The sequence below is a fragment of the Nyctereutes procyonoides genome, unplaced genomic scaffold (genome assembly GCF_905146905.1).
Source record: "Nyctereutes procyonoides isolate TBG_1078 unplaced genomic scaffold, NYPRO_anot_genome, whole genome shotgun sequence".
In the NCBI taxonomy this organism is placed as follows: domain Eukaryota; kingdom Metazoa; phylum Chordata; class Mammalia; order Carnivora; family Canidae; genus Nyctereutes; species Nyctereutes procyonoides.
This window is the reverse complement of record NW_026575160.1, coordinates 16,879,336-16,901,195: the sequence shown is the minus strand read 5'-3', so window position 1 is coordinate 16,901,195 and position 21,860 is coordinate 16,879,336. Positions and strand designations below refer to the sequence as shown.

The 21,860-nt window shown below is 34.3% G+C and overlaps 1 protein-coding gene across 1 annotated transcript in view; it reads right to left on the bottom strand.

Moving 5' to 3' along the window:
* Nucleotides 1-926: 926 nt before the first annotated feature.
* ZNRF2 (zinc and ring finger 2) overlaps nucleotides 927-21,860 on the bottom strand; it is a 96,169-nt gene continuing 75,235 nt past the window's right edge. The window contains exons 3-5 of the mRNA XM_055314583.1: nucleotides 15,619-15,724; nucleotides 8,924-9,003; nucleotides 927-5,958 (exon numbers count right to left, since the gene is read on the bottom strand). Of these exons, the coding sequence (XP_055170558.1) occupies nucleotides 8,946-9,003; nucleotides 15,619-15,724 (164 nt within the window). The 3' untranslated portion in view covers nucleotides 927-5,958; nucleotides 8,924-8,945. The remainder of the gene's footprint in view (nucleotides 5,959-8,923; nucleotides 9,004-15,618; nucleotides 15,725-21,860) is intronic.

The following is a 21,860-nucleotide window of genomic DNA, read 5'->3' as shown; positions in this document are numbered from 1 at the left end:
TGTAATCTTGGTCCCTAACAGTCCAAGAACCAAGTATGCTTAATAATTGCTGGGAGAGTTAATCTCTAGATTTTAGCATGAAGGAAGAACAGAATCCACAATGTCCTCTATTATATGCGTAGGTTTTAAAAGCACATCAGCTAGAGTCTAAGACGTTAATCCTGCATCTTATGACTGGAGAGAATAACAATTTATTCATAGACGGGCACAAATATTTTTATTGTCTATAATAACCACTAACATTATTAAGTGCTTAACGTGTTGTGTGTCTGTGGTGCATACATGTACCTTCCCAATGAATCCTCACAAAAACCTTGAGGTAGGCAGTAGTTTTACCTCTTTTTATAGGCAAAGGCAAGGCACAGAGAGTTAAGCATCTCATCCAATGTCACAGACATAGCAAAACCAGGGAGTCTGGCTCTGGAACCCATGTTCTTAACCACTGTGCTACAAACAGTAGCCTTATATCGTGAAACCTGTGCTTCCAAAGATTAATATTCTTCTTTTCAAAACATAATGTAACACTACCAAGTACAATCTAAATTTGTAAAGTTATGATTATACACTGATAGACCATCCCTCCCCAAAACTTAATAGCTCTACTACAATCATATCTCAATTAAAAAATTTTTACAAATTGGGTTTCACATTAGAAATTTCAAAGTACATTTTTACTTATGGTTACTCTTGGTTCATTACCACTACAGTTGTTTCTTAAGTTGTTACAGAAATTCAACTAAATGGGCATAAAAAAATAGTTAAAGAAACTGTGACATGTTCATTCATGGTAACCTTTCAGCAATCAGATAATTCTCAGTTTTACTGTAATATACTATCAACTTCTAGACATTACAGTGGATATGACAAATTTCCTTGGAAACATTCTCTTATTTTCTATTTCTAAATAAGAGGATAATTTGGCAAGATCATATGGAAGTTTTATTTATTAAAAAAATCAGTAATGAACTGTTCCATTTTAGTTTAGAACATACAAGCTGTTCCTAATACATATTCTATATTTCTTGTGATGGATCCTTTGGATATTTTAATTTAACAGGAAAATACTTTCTAATAGAGGAAATTAAGAGGTATTACAGAAGAGTTGTTGAAATCATGAACAAAAGCAATGAAGTCAATATCTATTATTACTGTGGTTTTCTAAAAAAACTGATACTCATATAGTCATTGCAAAGAAATAAGATGTAATGGACTTCTGTATTAAAGATCAATACCATCATCAAATTCCAAACTCTCTTTTAATCTCCCTAAAGGATCTGTTAACTGTATCATATGCACATAGGTGCTCAAAATGCTACTAAAAATGTAACCTTTTCAAGATGCTAGCACCAGGGCAAAGGCAGAACTATAAGTTTGTAAACAGAAACCATTGGTACTTGTCAATCTCAGCATATCAAATCAAAAGGACAGGCATGAAAATTTATAATAGGAGAAATCAGTCACTTTTGATTCTAAGACTTGGGGTTCTAACAGGTATCTCACAGTCCAGGGCAGAGCTAAGAAGCGCAAGGCTGGCTGACAGATACTAATATCACTTTAAAAATTTTCCTTTATTACTGGGATGTGAGTTTATGCCATACTGCTCTTTCCTTCTCTATAAACAAGCAATCAACAATTGATCTTATTTTTAGCAATTGGTCTAAAATTAATGATGGCTTAAATATCTGAAAGTATACAAACTCTCTTAAATATAGTAATGTTTCAGTTAAAACTTAATATTGACATATCTGGTTTTCCTCAGTGCTTTTAATTCTTTCCAGAGAATCAGCTGGACTTCAAAGACTAGGTATTTCCAATTCAATTCAAGAATTCTGTGATTTAAAAAGAACATTCGGCTTCCCAGCTTAAGCAGAGTATTCACAGAACATGGCACTCAAAGTACTGTCTCGGTCAGTTATTACCAAAAGTTTTTACCCAGTCAGCTGCTCCCCAATTAGAATCACTAGTACACCAAATAGCAATTTCCTCTACAGAAAACCAAGTAGCAATATAGTTTTAGAATGAAAAGATCTGGATAGAGAAGTAGACAATAAAACAGACAATTTAACTATTATTAGTATTCACAATATAGCAAAGAAAAAAATCAGAAGTTATACATTTCAATTAAGGGGTGGAGGTGATGGGCCAAAGACAAAATATTGGCATGCTAGAATTTTTTAAAACTTCAAAAGTATCTGTACAAGAACAAGGGACATTTCACATTTAACACATTCTCAATATGTACTGAGTTCACCTCAGGATAGATAAAACTGCAAGAAAATGGCCCCAATGCACTGGAAGATTTCCTGCAACTAACAAACTGTATTCACAATTAATAAGCAACATTTACCTCTACGCAGTTTTACAAAGTTCCCAATAATCTGATTTATATGGAAACTTCCTCTGTGGAAAAATATGATGTGGATATTATCTTCGATGCATAAATATGGGTTATCAATCACAGGAAATTCAATTATTGAGTTTTTAAAAAGAGTTTCATGCTTTGTTCGAACATAGTAGCTTACTGTTAGGAACTTTTCTTTCTTCAACTCTCCAAGGTGGTAAATAAAACTAGGTATTATTTACACTTAATTTACTATCTTTTTCATTTAAAGAAGTATCTCTTAGTTTTGCTATACAGTATGTTAATTTAAATGACTGCTCTTAAACTTCACTATACCCAAATTTAGAAAGAAAAATAAGCTTTGAAAAGGAATCTGCCATTTTCACTAAAACATTTTTAACCTGAAATCTTCTCAAAATACATATTGCAAACATGCTGATGGTGCAGCACCCTCGGGCATTTTGAATTACATTCTAATAAAGTGTGTTTAGCAGGTGAGAACTAAAGTAACTTTAACATTTTAAAAGAAATATAAGATTTGCACTAAGAAACCAAAACCCAAATAGCATGCAACAGTTTACAACATGGCCTTTTAAATGTTGTTCAACTATCACAAGAAAATCATTATAGAAATCATTATTTATATTTCAATCACAGACACTGCTCTTAAAATACAATCTATGTCGGATTTATAACCAGATCAGAAAAAACATAGATTAAGATGAGGATTAGTCTAATTTCTCTGGCAAAAAGTCAAAAGTAAGAATAATCTTACTATCTCTTACACATTCTGACAACAACAAAAAAACCCAAAAAGCCAGATGAAAGAAAAATGAGGAGTCAAAATTGGCATAAGCCCATTATAAAGAGTGGCACTAAAGTGAAATTTCAGAACATCTTGCTTTCTAAATACGCGAGTGCGATCTTACTGGAAAACATGTATTTACAAAGATTCTAGAAAGCTATCACCAATTTGGTAATCTAGGTTTTCAATCTTTATTTTGTCTCCATAATACCCCGTTGTCAGTAGTTTCAAGCTACATACTTAAATATCTAATGTGATTTTTATATCCTACTTAGACTATTCAGTGTCCACACACAGATTTACAAATATTGTAAGTGACATTGTGTAGAATATTATAATATTTTCCAGGGTAGCGACTTTGAGTAAAAACCGGAGTATCTGGGCTATAAAAACTTATTCTTCAATTTCTAAATTCTCAACTTTAGGGAATCACTGATGGAGACTGAACTTAAAGTAAAAAACGCTAACCTCTGTCAATTTTAACAAAAAAAGGGATTGCTATCAACAGATTTTTTTTAAGTTAATACTGTTCTAGACAAATAGAATAACCAAGGCGCATTCGACATAGATAAACACTGAACTCTCTTCTAAAGCACAGGAGCTTCTACCGCAGCAGCTGCAGCACAGAACCGTGGGGCAGTCAGAGGCTGAGAGAGACCAAGAGGGCTAAAGGGCCGGACAGGACAAAGATGGGAAAGAACGAAGTATTAGAAGATTAAAAGTCAAGGAGGAAATCGTATCAGAAAAATCAACTTCCAGGAGAATATGAATAGGTCATTACCAGAGGCAGAGTTAATCTCTATCTTTAAGAATGGAAGATGACAAAACAATTCTTACTATAACAATATACCAGTATAGAAAAAAATGAATTATTCACAGAATATTCTAAGAGGTTTTTTCCTGGGGTGAGTGGTTATGTGTGTTCTGTGTGAAAGCTTACAAAATTAAAAATGTGAAACAAAATGGATTCATATTCAGATTTCATGATAACAGAAAAAAATTTAAGGAAAGGATATTTTCCTTAAGGGAAAATTACTTCCCAAAACTGGTTTAAAAAGCACCTATGAAATCATGCTGTCAGCTGTCACAAAGGAGGCTTGGGATGCTTTCATCAATTGCAGCATAACAAAAGGCATTTCACAGCATAACTTTAAGGAAAATGTTATCTGGTCTAGAATTACACAGAAAGCAATGAAAAACTCTTTCAATTGCTTCAAAACCACCAATTTTTCTGGGTAGCAGCAGTTGCTCCTGAACGTGCCCTTTCAAAAAGTATGAAACAGAAGCAGAACAGGGAAAAAAAATTGAGAATAAGAGTAGCAGCATTAAATAGAAAAGCAAATGCTTAAATAAAGCAAGCTTAAAATAAGGAAACAGTACTGTGCAACTTTCAATTATATCAAGTAAAGTGCACTGCTTAAATGTTCACTGATAACATTTTCCCTGTACGTTGAAAATATGAAATCTACATATTGGTATCTTTTTGTATAAAAAAAAAAAAGACATTCACTACTGTAAGCCCTGATAGCTCTCTTCCAGTATTTTTTAACCATTCAGATGTATTTTGTGGGAATATTTATTCACATAATTTTGCTTAATACATTTCTTTCTACACAAGACTGAATTTAAAAGTCTCTGTAACATTTTCAATTACAGTAATAACATATTAATAAATTATAAATTAACAAAATCTTCATATTTGCTTTAAAAAATCATTTATCAAACACTAACCTCCAGATTACCTGGAAAATTAAAGATGCAAATTGCTATAAATCCGGCATCCCAATTAAATTCAGATTTTTAGAAGTATATAAAATGTCTCTCAAATTATTCCAAGTTCCACCCAAGAAAATTTTATTTTACCCTTTTCATAAGTTACTAACCTCCTAAACATTCTACCCAAATGTGGGAAACTGGAGATGCAAAGCACAATAAAATAATTACATGAAAAGAACAAATAAAAATACCCGTTAAAACAAAGTTATAGCTGGCAGCACTTAAAATTGGTAATTTGTATTTTTTAAAAAGTTGCATAGCTGCAGGATGATTCATTACTGATGAACTACTGAGCAGTTTTACTTAAGAGGAAATAATACATTTAATCGCAATTCAATAGACAATCTTAGATTTAGTTCATTAAAATGTCATTATGTAACGTGATTTACTCTTTGGACTGCATTCTGATACTGTTCAACCTTTAATTTCAAACATTACCATGTTTTAGCTCTCCTACGTAGAAGTCTATTTTATACTCCTGGGGATAAAAACAGAAGAACTTGAGATCATGGTCTACATTCAGAGAATGTTTTACTGCTTGATTACATATCTTGGTTTCACATTTAAGACTTTAGTTTATAAGAAGTACATTATGTGGTCTTCAGTTTAAGAAGAGATGAATGCAGAAACATCATGTTGGGGAAAATAAAGTGACCCCCCAACTAAAATACAAGTCAAAACACAACTAGTGGCGCGGCTCTAGACAACTTAATAAAATCAACTTCTAAATCAGTTAACTTTGGCGTCTGAATACAAAATGTTTATCAGCGTTACCTATGTAGATGACTATTAAGGGATGTGCAGCATTTTCAAAATCCCTGTGTGTCCTTTATATGCATGTTTGGTACAGTGAGTTCTGTGGCAACTGTCCTCTCTTCAGCAGGGTTATTCCCTGTATGATTGTCCATCTCTGCATCACCAAGAGTCACAGAACTCAGATTTCGGGCTGAGTATGCCTGCAGTTTTGTTTTCTTTCTCCAGAGACAGATCCTCATGTCCTCTCAGTTTTTCAAGCATCTTGGAAAGACAAGAAAACCTGCGCAGAAGCAGATGCATGAGGTTTAAGCAGTAGTCCATGATACTAATACAAATCAAAGTAGAAGATCCATTTCCCCTAGGAACAAGGCTTTAGTTGCAAGACGCTTTCAGATACTTACTTACTGTTCTAAAAACTCCTAAAATTAGTGTTCTGCAAAAGAACAGATAAAGGTCACAGAAGGACCAATTAAAGCTTAAAATAGTCACAAAAATAGCCACCACATAAGAGTCATTTCCCCTCTGCAATAAAGACCACTCCAGAGTACAGCAAACACACAACACACAAGCACCTACACACCACCTATTAACCTTTCCCTAAATAACGAACAACCTCAAGTAAAAACAGTAAACAATTTCTAACTAATCAAAACCTTAGACAGTTACGGATCTCTATCTTGGACCATCCATTAAATACTTATGCTGAAGAGTATCAGAAATGCTGCACATGCTGCTAGATGTTCCCTTTTTTTTCTAATCTTCTAGTTATAAATCCTCTTCAAATGCACACATTTAATCTGGCACAGCAAAAGGGATAGGAGAAATTTATCATTTGATAAATAAGAGCAGTCAGAACAGAAACAAAAATCTGAGTCAAAATATTCCATAACTGTACATTTGTAAAAATGACTCTTCAAGACCAATAGAGTCCATTGATTTATAAGACTTCTAAGGGCAAGTGCCAGCAAACTCAGGTGTGTTTTTTTTTTAAGATTTTTAAAATTTATTTATTCATAAGAGACACACAGAGAGAGGCAGAGACATAGACAGAGGGAGATGCAAGCTCCCTGCAGGGAGCCCCATGTGGGATACCAGGACCCTGGGATCGCGACCTGAGCCAAATGCAGAGGCTCAACCACTGAGCCACCCAGGTGTCCCACTCAGATTCTATTAAAAAAAAAAAAAAGTCAGTAAAAAGAAAATACTGATACCTAAGGTAAGAAAAATGAAATGCTATTTAAGACCAACATGCATATTGACTACCAGAGGAGACTCATGTTCCTTATATCCATGGGCTCACTGTGACACTAAAGGAAAAATTTAGCTGATTGGACCATGAAATAAAAACTTGATGACCATAAAATCCCACCTCACACAAAAAAGTTTATTGCCTCTAAAATACATTTTACCTATAGGTGAAAACTTTAGACCTATTACCTTGGTATGTAAAATACTAAGATAAAAACTTCATTTATTAGCATTAGTTTTTAGTACTTCTCTTAAAATGCTTCTATAATTTTAGTCATAATTTTAGTTTATTGGCCCAGACGTAAGGTTACACTAAAGATACACCAAAAGCATCTTCCTCTTCAAAAAACCTGCTCATCGTGAAATCCAAACATACCTACACATATACTCAAAAGTATCATTCTACTGCCACACTTCCTTTACACGGCAATCTTATCCCAATTTACACCTCTGGTGTGTCAATATGATGTGAATCACCTCACAGTAAAAGTTCCAAAGGCTAATAGTCTTCTCGTACCCTCCAGCTTACAATGGCTTTCACATTTCCCATGGAGACCCACTTTAATTGTGAAGAGGTCTCATTTCATGTTGCAGTTCTTACTTTGGTTGCTATAACAAACAGCTCTTCAGTGACCTCAAATCTCCTCTTTCAATACTCTAATCTGCTGCTATTAAATTATCCTCATTAAGGGCAACAATCTGCTCCAGTTTTCTGTCTTCAGGCCTAGCCATTCAGTAAAGACTTGTTGGTTACCATCTTAAGTCTCTGAACATAGAGGCTCCAATTCCTGAAACTATTCCAGCGCTGGCTAAAATGTTCTGCCTTGATGTAAAAACCCAATGCTTTATGTCAGTTCTGCAAGTCTTCTCACAAAAAGCTTTTCATATATGTGAAGTTACTTTTTCAAAGCTAAATTATTCATTTAACTCACTTCATGGAATATGGAAAATAGCAATAGTCAAGTGAGTTTATCATTCAATTCACTGAACACTTTCAGATAATGCAGGATAACGAATAAGTGATATCAGCAGAGCAAAACATTCTGTATTTGGTTTAAAATTCAATTTTTTTCCATTTTGCTTCTACTATATATAGACACACACACTATATAACAGGCTGAAGATATACTAACGTGCAAGATTAAACTGAATGAATGAATGAATACATGACGCAACTTTTTGAAGAAAATGCTCCTACTTAATTACAGCAAAATAGTTAAGAACACAATCTTAGGAGCCAATATGCTTGGGTTCAAATCCCAGTTCTACCTAGGAATTAGCTTGACAAGTCAAGTTTCTTAACCTCTCTATAACTCTGTTTCCTCATCTGTGTAATGGGAATAGCAAGAGTCCTGAGCTCAAAGGGTTGTTACAATAATTAGATGAGTTATTAATAGGTGTAAAATGTTTACAACAATGTCTGACACATAATAATGCAACATAAATGCCAACTAATTATTATGATTAGAATTATAATATTATACTGCATTACCTAAGAACATACTTGTAAAGTTTGGGTAAGAGTACAGAATCTGATTCTGTTTCCTAAATGCATGACCTTGGACTGTTGTGCATACTGCTTCTTAAAGTCATGGAATTAATTACTTTGGGCCTCAGATTTCTTAGTAGTAAAACAGGGTAACATGTACTACAATGACTACATATATGTACATGTGTGAAGTTCATACCAATCATATATTTCACAGATTTAAGCACTAACCTAAAATTAAATAAGCTAATGTGTTTTAAAGTACCAAGAATGGAGAAGTTACTCAATATGAGACTTTCTTCAGGAATCAATATACTTGTTTTCTATGTTCTCTTTCCATGTGAGTTTTCTACACAGTAACCTAACCCAATGTCTGGGACACAGATGGACAGACGGATGTACACACAAACACTCCAATAAATAAGTGAATGAATAAAAATGATGGCTAAGAATGTATAACCCAGGTAACAATTTAATAAGCAATTAGAAAAGAAAAACAGAGAATTACCTATAAAACAGGAAGCTGATGCTTAATCGGAAGGGTGCTCAGGGCAAGATCTATTTACTTCAAACCATTCATCTATGCAGCTAGAAAAGAACAAAACCAGAAAAACTGAAATACTTATGTTTAATTATTTAGATAATAGCCATAATAAAAATTCTTACTTCTTGACCTTAATATATATTTACAGAAAAAATATTTTAAATAAGCATATTTGCCATATGTAAGTAAAAGATGAAGATCTGTTTATTACACTTTGATCTTAATTTATTATTATTATTTTTAGTAATCTCTACACCCAACATGGGGCTTGAACTCACAATTAAGACTGAGTGGCATGCTCTATGCTCTTCCCACTGAGCCAGCCAGGCGTCCCACATTTTGATTATTCAAAGAAGTTAAGGAAACAACCTTTGCAAAGTTACACTATAAAGTAGTTTAAATAGAACAACCCTTACCAAAAGAGAATCTAAAGTACTACCACTTAAGCAGTATTCAAAATTAAGTGACAAACGTGGACAGATATTTCTCTCTTCAAAATATTCATTCATGCAAATATCAATCTGTTCATGTCCCTAATCAATGTAATCAAACCATTTTAAAATTCTAATTCTTAACTGTATCATCTTTTAAAAGACTATATTCCTTTTTTTTTTAAGGTTTTATTTATTTATTCATGAGACAGAGAGAGGCAGAGACATGAGCAGAGGGAGAAGCAGGCTCCCTGTGAGGAGCTTGATGCAGCACATGATCCCAGGACTTCGGGATCATGACCTGAGCCGAAGGCAGATGCTCAACCACTAACACACCCAGGTGCCCCTAAAAGACTGTATTTCAATACTCACATATAAATATAGCCTTTGATTTTAATTCTATCCCATTCTACAATACATATACATACACAAATATACCATCATCTAATTGCATTTATAAAGTATTTTGTGATTAGATCTGCACTGTTTAATGCAGTAGCCGCAAGCCACATGTGGCTAAATTTAAACTCATGATTAAAGAAAAATGCAGTTCCTTGGTCACACTACCGTATTTCAAATGCTCAAAAGCCACATACATGGTTACTGGCTATTCTACTAGACAGCAAAGATACGAAACATTTTCATCACTGCAGAAAGTTCTAGTTCAGTGTGATAAATGGCAAGACCTTAATAAGGTTAAGTAACTTCCCAACAGCTAGGAAGTTACCCAAGTAGAATTTAAGCTGCTCAACATTCTCACTGTTGACACATTCTCAAATTTGAATATGCCACAAAGCTAGAAGGCTTGGCTGATATGCTTACAGGCAAAATTATTATGTATTATTCTCATATCACCTTATAGGATAGTTTGGTGGGTAAAAATAATGAAACAAAAAGGAAAATAAGTAACATATCTCATCCACATAATATTCTTTTAAATATCTAAAATAATTTGTTGCCATTAAGACTTGTCTAAATAATCATGCCCAAATTGGCTTTAGAGATGGTTTTCAGCCTGTTCTCTATCTACTTACTTGGCTCTAGCTGTCCTCTGGTTTACTGGAATATCCTTTAAAATTAAGTACTGAACAGGGGTGCCTGGGTGGCTCACTCAAGGTAAGAGTACAACTCTTGGTTATACCTCAGGTCATGATCACAGGGCTGTGAGGCTCCCCACTGGGAGTGGAGTCTGCTTGAGATTCTCTCTTTCCCCCCTCTCCCACTACCCTTGCCCCTCACCTCCCTCTCAGAAAAAAAATAAGTACTAAACAAAATACTCCAGATATTTTAACAATTCACGGTTCCTTTGTGATTTAAAATGGGCACTTATTTTACAGCCATGTAATTTTGACTCATATTGAGAAATTATCATTGTATGTAATATTCCATAAATACAAGCATATTGCAATTTATGTGTCCATTCTTTTACTGATGGACACTTTCAATGATTCCATGGACATCTTATACATGTCTCTTAGAGCTGTTCTACTCAGAGTGGCCCACAAATACAGTACTAATCCATGAGCGGTCTGTTACCATTTCTCAATGAGATAAGGAGCTTTTGAGTCAGAATACCCATTAATTTTGCCTCTAAACACACTTTTTATTTTTATTTTTTTGATCACTGCAAGTCTTTTTCAACGAAGACAGTATTATATTGATTTACATTCTGACTCAAGCTCCTTTATTTCACCCCGGACCTGCACACTGAGTAGCAGCACTGTCCTAGAGCACAAGATCAAGAATTCCTCCAGGGATTACACACAGGAGATGAATTACTGAGCTGTAGAATATATACAGCACATAGCTATTACAGAACTATTCTCCAAGTATAACAACTTACATTTGTATGTTTCCTGGCCATCTGGGCTTCTTCTTCTTCTTCTTCTTTTTTTTTCTGAATTGACTTAACAACTTTTGCCAAATTTTCTATTTTGCCTTTTTTTAATAGATTTACACAAATTATCCAAATATTTCAGCTATAATATAGTATACACATTTTTGATGATCCTTGTTTTCTACCAAATCAGACATATACTAAAACTAACAGGGTTTATGGGAAAACCACGTTAAGGCACACCACTCCAATAATGCAACCTTGTAACCAGAACAAAGCTCTGTTTGTTCCAGATAAATAAAATACCACTGTAGATATAGGATTTTTATTTTATTTTTTTTTAATTTTTATTTATTTATGATAGTCACACACACACACACACACACACACACAGAGAGAGAGAGAGAGAGAGAGAGAGAGAGAGAGAGAGAGAGAGAGAGAGACAGGAAGAGACACAGGCAGAGGGAGAAGCAGGCTCCATGCACCAGGAGCCCGACGTGGGATTTGATCCCGGGTCTCCAGGATTGCACCCTGGGCCAAAGGCAGGCGCTAAACTGCTGAGCCACCCAGGGATCCCAGATTTTTTTTTTTTTAAAGGTGAAATCAGCTTGACATAAAGACTCAGTTGGTAGTGCATGGGACTCTATCTCAGGGTTGTGAGCTCAAGGCCCATGTTGGGTGTATAGGTTACTTAAAAATAGAGGACTAAGGAAGGGTTAATATTAATATGGGGACAAAAGCCCAATGCACAAAATTTGAGAACTATGAACGAAGTAAGCAAGCACTTCCAAATAAATCCCATGGCCTAACTGAACTGGGTGTCAGAATGTTCCATGGATGGGTATTCTTATAGTACCAGGCACACCTCATATACTGGGTGTGTTCAATTCCAGAACATGGCAATAAAGTAAATATTGCAATAAAATAAGTCAAATAATTTTTTTTGTTTTCCAGTGCATGTTCACACTTTACTATTAAAGTGTGCAAAAGCATCATGTCTCAAACTATATGCATAATAGATAAATCTATTTATCTATTTATCTAAATAAATTTAGATAATTAAAAATGCTTTATTGCGAAAATAGGCTAACTACCACCTGAGGTTTTAGAAGTCACAATCACAGATCACCGTAACAAATAATGAAAAAGTTTGAAATTTCGTGAGAATTACCCAAAACATAACACAAAGACATAAATAGGATGCAAATGCTGTTGGCAGTATAGTACCAATAGACTTGTTCTATGCAGGGTTGCAAGAAACCCTACATTTTTTTTTAAAGGTAGTATCTGTGAAGTGCAATAAAATGAAGCACAACAAAACAAGGTATACCTACGCTGTATTCTCTCATAGCTTGTTCCCATTTACGTTTTCATCTGTTTTTATTTGATGCAGCAAAACACTAATGTGCTGAGTTATTTTCTGTAGGAACCAGTATGATAATCTCATTATATTGTCACTGTTGTTCAACTTACCAACTGCAATGAGCTAAACCCATTACACAAAGTTACTGAAGGAGAATATTGTTTCAGATACCATCCCAATAAATTGTTATGTGTAGTGAAAAAAATTCAGTCTGAGGTCTAGTTTTCACTTTTTCACAGTATCATGATGCAAGAAAGTTTTAAATTTTATAAAGTTTATCAATTTTTCTTTCAAGTTTCTATTGGGGGTGGGAGGTATCTTAGCCCTAAAAATATTTACCAAGAGGTCAAGAATATTTCTCTCCATTTTTTAAGATTTTGGCTTCCCTAGGCATATGTTTAGTCAACTGGGAACTGATTCTTATCTCAACTATAAAATAAGGCTTCAACTATTTTTCTATAACAATAACCAACTGATCTCAGTACCATTCACTGAGTTGTTCATTCTTTTTCTACTGCTGTAATACCACCTCTGCCAAATCAATTTTTTTTTATTCATTTACTATGTAATAGCAGCTATTATGTGCAAGTACTTTCTAAAATTTAACCCACTTAAAACCTCATAACTCTATGAAATTGGTACTATCGCCTCATTTTCCTTCCCTGAGGGAAAAACTAAATAACATATCACACAATGAACTAGTGGAAGGGCTGGGATATGGGGGGAAAGCTTAACTCCCAAGAGTACATGCTCTTAAACTCCATGCTATGCTGTCTCTCATATATGCACAAGTGTTTATGGACTTTATTCCTATGCCTATTTCACATTTGTCTGAATTAATAGTCTTATAATATATTTGTACAGGGCAAGTCCCCCAGCAGTTTTCCTCTTCATGAGTATGACTGTTCTTACCATATGGATATCATCCATGTACATTTTAGAAACTTGTAAAATTACATGAAAAAACTAGTTGAGATTTGAATGGGATAATATTAACTACATAATTTGGGGTTAAGTGACATTTTTATGACATTGAGTCTTCCTAACCACAAGATGGTATACTTAAACTTTAGATCTTCTGTATCTTTCAGTGAAGTTTTCAATCTTGAGTATCTTTTGTAGCATGTATTCTTAACATCACAGCTATTGTAGTTTCTGAGGCTGTTAATGTTATTATTCTATAAAAAAAAGGTTATTTTTTCTTACTGAGATATGAATGCAACTAATTTTCAATTGAGCTCATATCTGGCAACCCTGCTAAGTCCTTAATTTTAATTTTAATTTTTTGTAAAGAGAGAGAACACGTGCATATATGCACAGAGAGGGAGGGACAGAAAGAGGGAGAGAGAGAATCTTAAGCAGGTTTCCATCAGGGATGCTCAATCTTATGACCAAGTGGGGACTGATCTCATGATCCTGAGATCATGGCCTGAGCCAAAATCCGACACTTAGCCAACTCAGCCACCCAGGGGCCCTTCCATTACATTTCTTCCCTAATCTACAAATTACTTAGAAGCATGTGTGAAGATTATTCATCTTTTATTACTGACATATAACTGGCCAAGGAACAGTTTTCTATATGGCACCAATTTTTTGTAGTTTGCTAAAACTTGCTCTATGGCCTAGTACACCATTAATTTCTGTATGCTTCATATGTACTTGAAAAGAAAATGTATCAATTGCTAGGTGCAGATATACATACACCCATTAGACAAACCTGTGAGCTGTATTGCTTGATTGTTCTAGGTCTTGACTCATTTTGTGTATTTCTGTTTGACTCAATGAGGACTATGTTGAAATTTTCCATTATTATGACATATTTGTCAATTTTTTTTGATAGTTCTTTAAATATTTTACCTTGAGACTGTGTCCTTTGGTTCACTAAAAAACTAAATTTTTTTAAAAGATTTATTATTTATTTATTCATTCATTCATTCATTCATTCATTCATTCATTCATGATAGACATAGAGAGAGAAAGAGAGAGAGAGAGAGAGAGGCAGAGACACAGGCAGAGGGAGAAACAGGCTCCACGGTGGGAGTCTGACACGGGACTTGATCCCGGGACTCCAGGATTGTGCCCTGGGCCAAAGGCAGGAGCCAAACCGCTGAGCCACCCAGGGATCCCCTAAAAAACTAAATTTTATATACTTTTATCATATCATACTAGTAATATTTTTCTAAAATTTATTTTGTCTGATATCAATTTAGCTTTGTCAGTTTGCCTGTAGTTAATATTTGCCTAGACATAGTTTTCTATCTTCACTTTCATATTTTTCTATATCCTTATGTTTAAGTGTGTCACTCATCAAAAGCCTATCCCAATCTTTCAATCTGCTTTCAACTGGTAAGTCTGTCTTATTTATTAGATTTATTAAAATTACTGATACTAGTTTTATTTTCGCCTCCTTATTTTGTATTATTTATTATGTTCTCTATGCTTTCCCCCACTCCCGCCTTTAAATAAAATTCTACCTTATTCCTTTCACTGCTTTGAAATGTTACAGTCTTCTATTTTTTTGTTTACCTTAACTAATTTTTTAATCTAAAAATTGTCCTGCGTTACTCTGAAACCAAGAATACTTTATGAGAATCCAGATGGGTGCTGGAGCCAAACAGACGTGGCTAAAATCTCAGGTCTTCCATTTACTAGCCACATGACCTTGGAGAGATTTCCTATTGTTCCTCGGCTTATTCCCTCAATTATAAAATGAGATTGTTACAAGATTTACATGAGATAACCTAGCTAAGCTGTTATAGACAATACCTGAGTAATAGTAAATGTTTAACAAATGGTGGATTATTTGGTTACAAACAGATTGGGGCTTAAATCTTAGTTCTAGCAGGAAATAAAAAGCTCATTATTTTTTAAAGAAACAGGGAGAGGGAGTTTCAATTAAGAAGAAAACTTTAAAAAAAAAAAAAAGAAGAAGAAGAAAACTTTTTAGCCCTAAGGACAATGTGTTTGAAACTTTTGAGAAGCACTTTTTACTCTAATATCAACTTGGTTAACATAAAAATAAACTTACCCTTTATGATATATGCATAGACAAGGCAGTCGTGCTATAGTATCTCCCTGCTGCAATTCTTCAAGGCATATTGCACATTCCCCGGCATCTTTACTCAGTACATCCTCTGAGAAAAGAGAAAATGAATTCAGGACAATAAAACTGAAAGAAGAATTATGAGAACGCTAATTTATAAAGAGTGGTGACTGACATATTTTGTCAGAAATACATAAAACTCAGCACCCATATTTGAAATACTATTCATAAGTCAGTGAAAAATATTTATTTACTTATAGACAGCATCTCTTATTTCCATTTACATTTCATTGAGGCATTACAGTAAGCAAGAACAGTGCAGAATCATGACTTGAAAAGGATTTTGCTATAAAACTTATCAGCAAGACTGTAATTTGCAATTTGAAATTTATTTTCCTTCTCTTACTAATTAATGTTAATTTGGTGTCCAAGATAGTTCAAAAAAAAATTAGAGTCTAATATGGCTGAAGAGGCATGAAAAATTATTATAATTTTTAAAATTAAAAAAATAACAAAATTGGGTAATTCAAAGAGATCATTCTGAATAGGAGACTTCTTAAAAAGGTCTGCTTAACTCAAGAAAATCCAAAGGTAGATTAAAGTTTTTGTGTAGATTCTGAAAGGGACTTTTGGAAACTTGAGAATTTCAGACATGCAACAGTTCTTTTCAATCCTTTTCCAGAAAAGGCAACACCAGGCAGCAAATAGACTGGCTTCCAGAGGGCCCTGCAGAGTGTTTAAAATACTACTATGGTAAAACCCTTTACAAAGCAAAAATTCCTTCTGATTTAAAAAAAAAAAAAAGTTTCCTTCAATTGATGTTTTATACTGAAAATTTAAATATTATATTAATGTTAAAGCTTTATTTTTAAAAGGATCTTGCCTAAAACAGAGTTATGTTAGCCAGATAAAATGAGGAAAAACTAAAACACACCATCGCTGGAGAATACGGAGAAACCGCTGAATGTATGAGAACTTAGTAAGCGTAGACAATAGAAAGCTAAAGCAGGAACACGCAGTATGAATTTATACCACGTATAACTAAATTACTGTCTGTAGAAATAAAAATCAAATAGGCTAAAGAGCAAAGACGACACCAAGTTCTATCTAAATGCTGAACGATAGAGCAAGGTAGGAATTTCCTAAAATTCAGTCTTTGGTACTCCCACACTTCTTATAAAACCAAAGAATTTAATTGTGCATATATCTGTAATCGTTCCTTGTAGAAAAATTCATTGTCTAAGAAGCAGTTCCCCCTTTGGTTACTTATTTTGAGACAGCATGCATAAAAGGAAACACAGACCTTACTGGGTCTATACCAGCAGATGCTAGGATTAACCGGTAAAGCTGGAGGGGTAGCACCCCCTGTGAGGAAAGGTCTCACAAGAAGAGTTCCTGTATTCAGAATCTAGAGAATATGCTTGTGATGATTCTAGCTAACTAGTGGGGAGTTCACAAGCTGATGTATCACAATCAGAGACTTGACCAGGATAAGTAAAGCTGGGTAAGTGGAAAATGCTCTTATTAACATTCCCCTCTAGTGTCCTATCCCCATTTCTCTCTTCTTCACCCTGGAGCTCCCATCCATTATCTTCACTCCACCCATCCCAATCCTGATCCCAAATGTTTTCTTCCTTGTTTCTTGATCTCCATTTTCCTCTTATTGTTCTGGACATCTTTCCACAGATGGGAAACCAGTTTAATTTAAAAAACCTAATTAGTGATTGTTAATTGGTATATTGGGACCCAGAAGGAAGCCACTCCAGTGGCCCCACCCATGTCACAAATCTAAACCTAAATCATCCTGCACTTATGGAAAACACCTCACTGTAAGGCTATAGGCAGCTTATGTTACCATAGAAAAAACCGGAGGACCTCCTAGCCAATCATGCCCTGTTTTGGGGCTGCCTCTTCTAATATTTTATAGAAATCGCTCTTGGGAAAATACCTTGGGAAGTGCTCATAAGGCACTAGGTACTCCCTCAAACTATGGATTGTCTTCCCTTGAATAAAGTACATCAAACACATTATTAAATTGTTTCAGTTTTGCCATTTGACACACTAGGATAGCAGTGATAGGATGTGAAGGAGATGATAAAAGATCTTAGGAAAGGTTAGTCCAAATAATACAGTATATTCTCATAGAAATCATTTCTTTCACCACAAAGATATACCACATCATAACGAGTCTAAGTTCTACAATAAACTTCAAAAAAAAAAATCAATCACTTTTTATCAAGCCTAAGACATCAATGATTATAACATGTACCAGTAGTTTACACACAGGTAAGGAAAACAAAAAGCCCCTCAAAACCAAACCAAACCAAACCAAACCAAACCCAAACAAAAAACCCTACCATTAAAATGACACAGATCAATTTTAAGATGCATCTCATTTTCCAGAGCTGTTAAAAGTATGAAAAGGAAGTGTGTCTTAAAATTGGCGAAATACAGTATCACAATTTCTACCTTTTGGAATATATTAATATTGCATCTAAATTTAATAAACCACATAATCTCCATTACTTTATATGAAGAAAATGAGATAGCCAACTTTAAAAAATAAAAGCACTGCCATATTTGTGCCATATATTACTATGTAACAGATTGTCAACACCAAATGAAAATAACTAGAAATCCATTAAGCACAAACTTCTGAATGCAATGTTCACAAAAAAATAAGTGTCTTAACAATACTTTTATGGTGACCTATGACCAAGTCTCAATTCCTGTTGGGAAAATTTTAATATCATGAAGGCCTTGGTTTTTATTTTAAGTAAATTTATTTATGGTACAACAAAGATATAATCTGCATGTAATTAACATAATCAGAACTATATATTCTATGTTAAGAAAGGTACACCTATATATGAGAACATTCCAAGCAAATTCCAATGCAGAAGCAGCCAATATTCATTGTTAATAGCTTCTAGTGAAATGATCTCTGCTCAGAAATTAAAAGCTAACGTTAACATATCATAACCGCTGCTCAACTGTATTTTGATAAGTCTGAGTGAAGAAACAGTTTAGACACTGCAAAACCCCAGTTACAGTCTCAAATAGTAAACGTGCAGTTTTCAAGTTTGAAAATGCAACTTCCCAGAATATTGGTCTTTTTAGGTTTGAAAATGCTTTTCATTTTTTAAGATTCACTAGGCAACATGATTTTTACCTATGACGGGGGTTTGCTAGAATATTCTCTTCTCTCATCCATTATGACACTGTCCTTTCATTCAAAGACCAGTTTTGAGCTCAGTAATGTGAAATATTCAGAGTCAAATACACTGGGGAAAAATTACTAAATCCAGGGTACTGAAGCATCTTCAAGACAGCTGGGAAAAGATTAATACAAATCTTAAAAAAAAAAAAAAAATCTTTAGGTAATTGGGGAACCTGGGTGGCTCAGTGGTTAAGCTTTTGTCTTTGGCTCAGGGCATGATCCCAGAGTCCTGGGACTGAGACCGCATCAGGCTCCCCATGGGGAGCCTGCTTCTCCCTCTGCCTATGTCTCAGCCTCTCTCTGTGGCTCTCATGGATAAATAAATAAAAACTGGAAAAAAAAAAATCTTTAGCCAGTCAATTGAAAACATTCACAAAAATACTACTATAAGCAATATGAAGTAAACATTTTAGGACTGCAAAAACATTGAGGGCAGACAATTAACTAGCCAAAATTGTTATGAGAGAAGCTGAGAAGGGAATACTAAGACTATTTAACTATAGAAGTTAAATTGTCTGACTGGATTCCGGCTCTCCACAAGCACTTATAAATGGAGAGGCACTAAAGATAGTGAATAGGAAACTAAATTTTTTTTTATTTATTTATGATAGTCACAGAGAGAGAGAGAGAGAGAGAGAGAGAGAGAGAGAGAGGCAGAGACACAGGCAGAGGGAGAAGCAGGCTCCTTGCACCGGGAGCCCAATGTGGGATTCGATCCCGGGTCTCCAGGATCACGCCCTGGGCCAAAGGCAGGCGCCAAACCCCCAGGGGTCCCAGGAAACTAAATTTTTATTTCCTTTTTCAAGTGTTGCTGATGCCCTACCTAAGCATTTGGAAAATAATTAAAGCAGAAGAGAACAATGATTTCTAACCAGAGATGGGCACCAGAATCACTTCGGTAGGCATTCTATCTCAACACAGAAGAAAATAAGTTACATATATGCAGGTCCCATCCATAGAGATTCTGAAATATATACCTCCTCAGAAATACAACTGCTATCAAACAGCATGTTGAATTAGAAAGAGCGTAAGATTTAAAGTTGAAAACTTAAGAGAAATTTCTATCCTCAAAGTTAGCTACGTAACCACCAAAGTGCTGGTCAACTATGAGTTTCCTTTTACTCTTCTTTAATGTTAGTACAATAAAGGTACTCAAAATATTTAAAGAATCAAACTAAAGAATTATGTGAAAAACTTTCTAAGTTATCAAAACATCATACAAAATACTCACTTTTATTACCCCTGTTATCAGAAAGTACTTTACAGACTTCTCCAAAAACAAAAGTTGGTCATTTTTCTCTTTTTCTCCCCATTCTGGTTATTCTAGTTGTTCCAACTTCACACGATGTCATAAATAATCCCATGCACCAGAAATTTCTACAGGACACTCTTGACTTAACCATTTCTAGAGATCTATTATAGTTTCAAGTGTGGGAACAAGTCTATGCAAACAATATGGCCTAATTCTTAAATGTTTTGGCTTCATTCTGTATTTAAAAGCGCTAAACATGTCCCCTCTGTTACTCATCTTTACATATAGTTACTGTTATTTATTTATTAATCCTATGATGTAACTGTTACCTTCACTTTACAGATAAGGAAATTGGGGCTCAAAGAAGTTAAGTAACTTATCAGAAATTACTAACCTAAGTTCTGAGGTCAGGATTCAAATTTAGGCTAAGTTGTTGGCCTGTTTACTATATGAATTTTGCTACAAGAAACAGTTTCACTTTAAAATAACATAATCAACGAAGCAAATGAACTATTTCAGGCAATTTTAAGTGTGAAATACTCAAGTTGGAGATGGCTACATATCTAGAGGAAGTATTCTAGGACTGATCATATGTTTTATCTTCTGGAGTTACCAAGCTGCCGTTAAAACTAGTATCAGAAACGAGCTCATACTTTACTGCTTACTTCCTTCTATTCCACAGGGAAATAGCCCTGTCCAATTAGAACTTTCCATGATGACAGAAACTCGTCTTTTTCTCTGTGCTGCCTGGAATGGTAGCTACTAGTCACATATGGTCTGAAAATAGCACTTGAAATGTGGTCAGTGCAACTGAGACATTGAATTTTAAATTTTATTTCATTTTAGTAAAATACAAAACCTGAAAATATATAATAGGTAAGGAACATACTCTTATAAACTAATTAAAAACTTCTGTAAATTGCTATTTTACTTATAGCCTCAAGCTCTTAATTTGCATTGCCCAAAAAAATTACTTAAAATTCAAGCAGCCAAATATGCAAAATTAAGATATTTAGCAAGTACAAGCACATATCAATATACTTATTGCAGATCAAGACATGAAAAAAAGCAGACAGCCAAAAAAAAAAAAAAAAGATTTTTTTTTAAAAGAAACAAAACGAATAAGACCAAATTTGTTAGAGGCAGCCAAGAAAACTCCATGCGAATATTTCATAATCATCACAATTTTATTTTCAGATCAAGCATCCAGACAGGTATATGATCTTTTCAGCAAAATACAATGCCAAGCACTACTATGGATCAGGCATGTTACCTGAAGACTTATTTTTTGTTCTTGAACCCTCAATGATAGCAGTAGAAAACAAAAGCAGCTGAAATGTGAAATAATCCCTAGAAAAATCAAGAATTAAAAAAATTCATAACATTAGTAAGAAGCAATTACTCAAAGAATGAAAAATAGGGGCTCACAAGGTTTATTATTAAATACTTTCAGAAAGAAATTTACTTCTAATGGACTTAAAAGACAAAGTTAATCTTATATTATTGATCCTTGAGCTGTTACTGTACTTAAATATAATAAGGGAACTAGAAATGATACTTAACAGAGGGAAACTGCCATTTTCACTATAAGACAAATATATGAATAAAAACATGGGAATAAATTTTATTAAAGTGTCTAAAACTCAAAAGTTCATGGTCAACCTCAGCTTTTAGACACTGGTTCAGCTAGGAATTACTGGCTTCCTATGCCTCAATACTACCGACAATTACTGCATCACCGCTTTTTTAAAATAT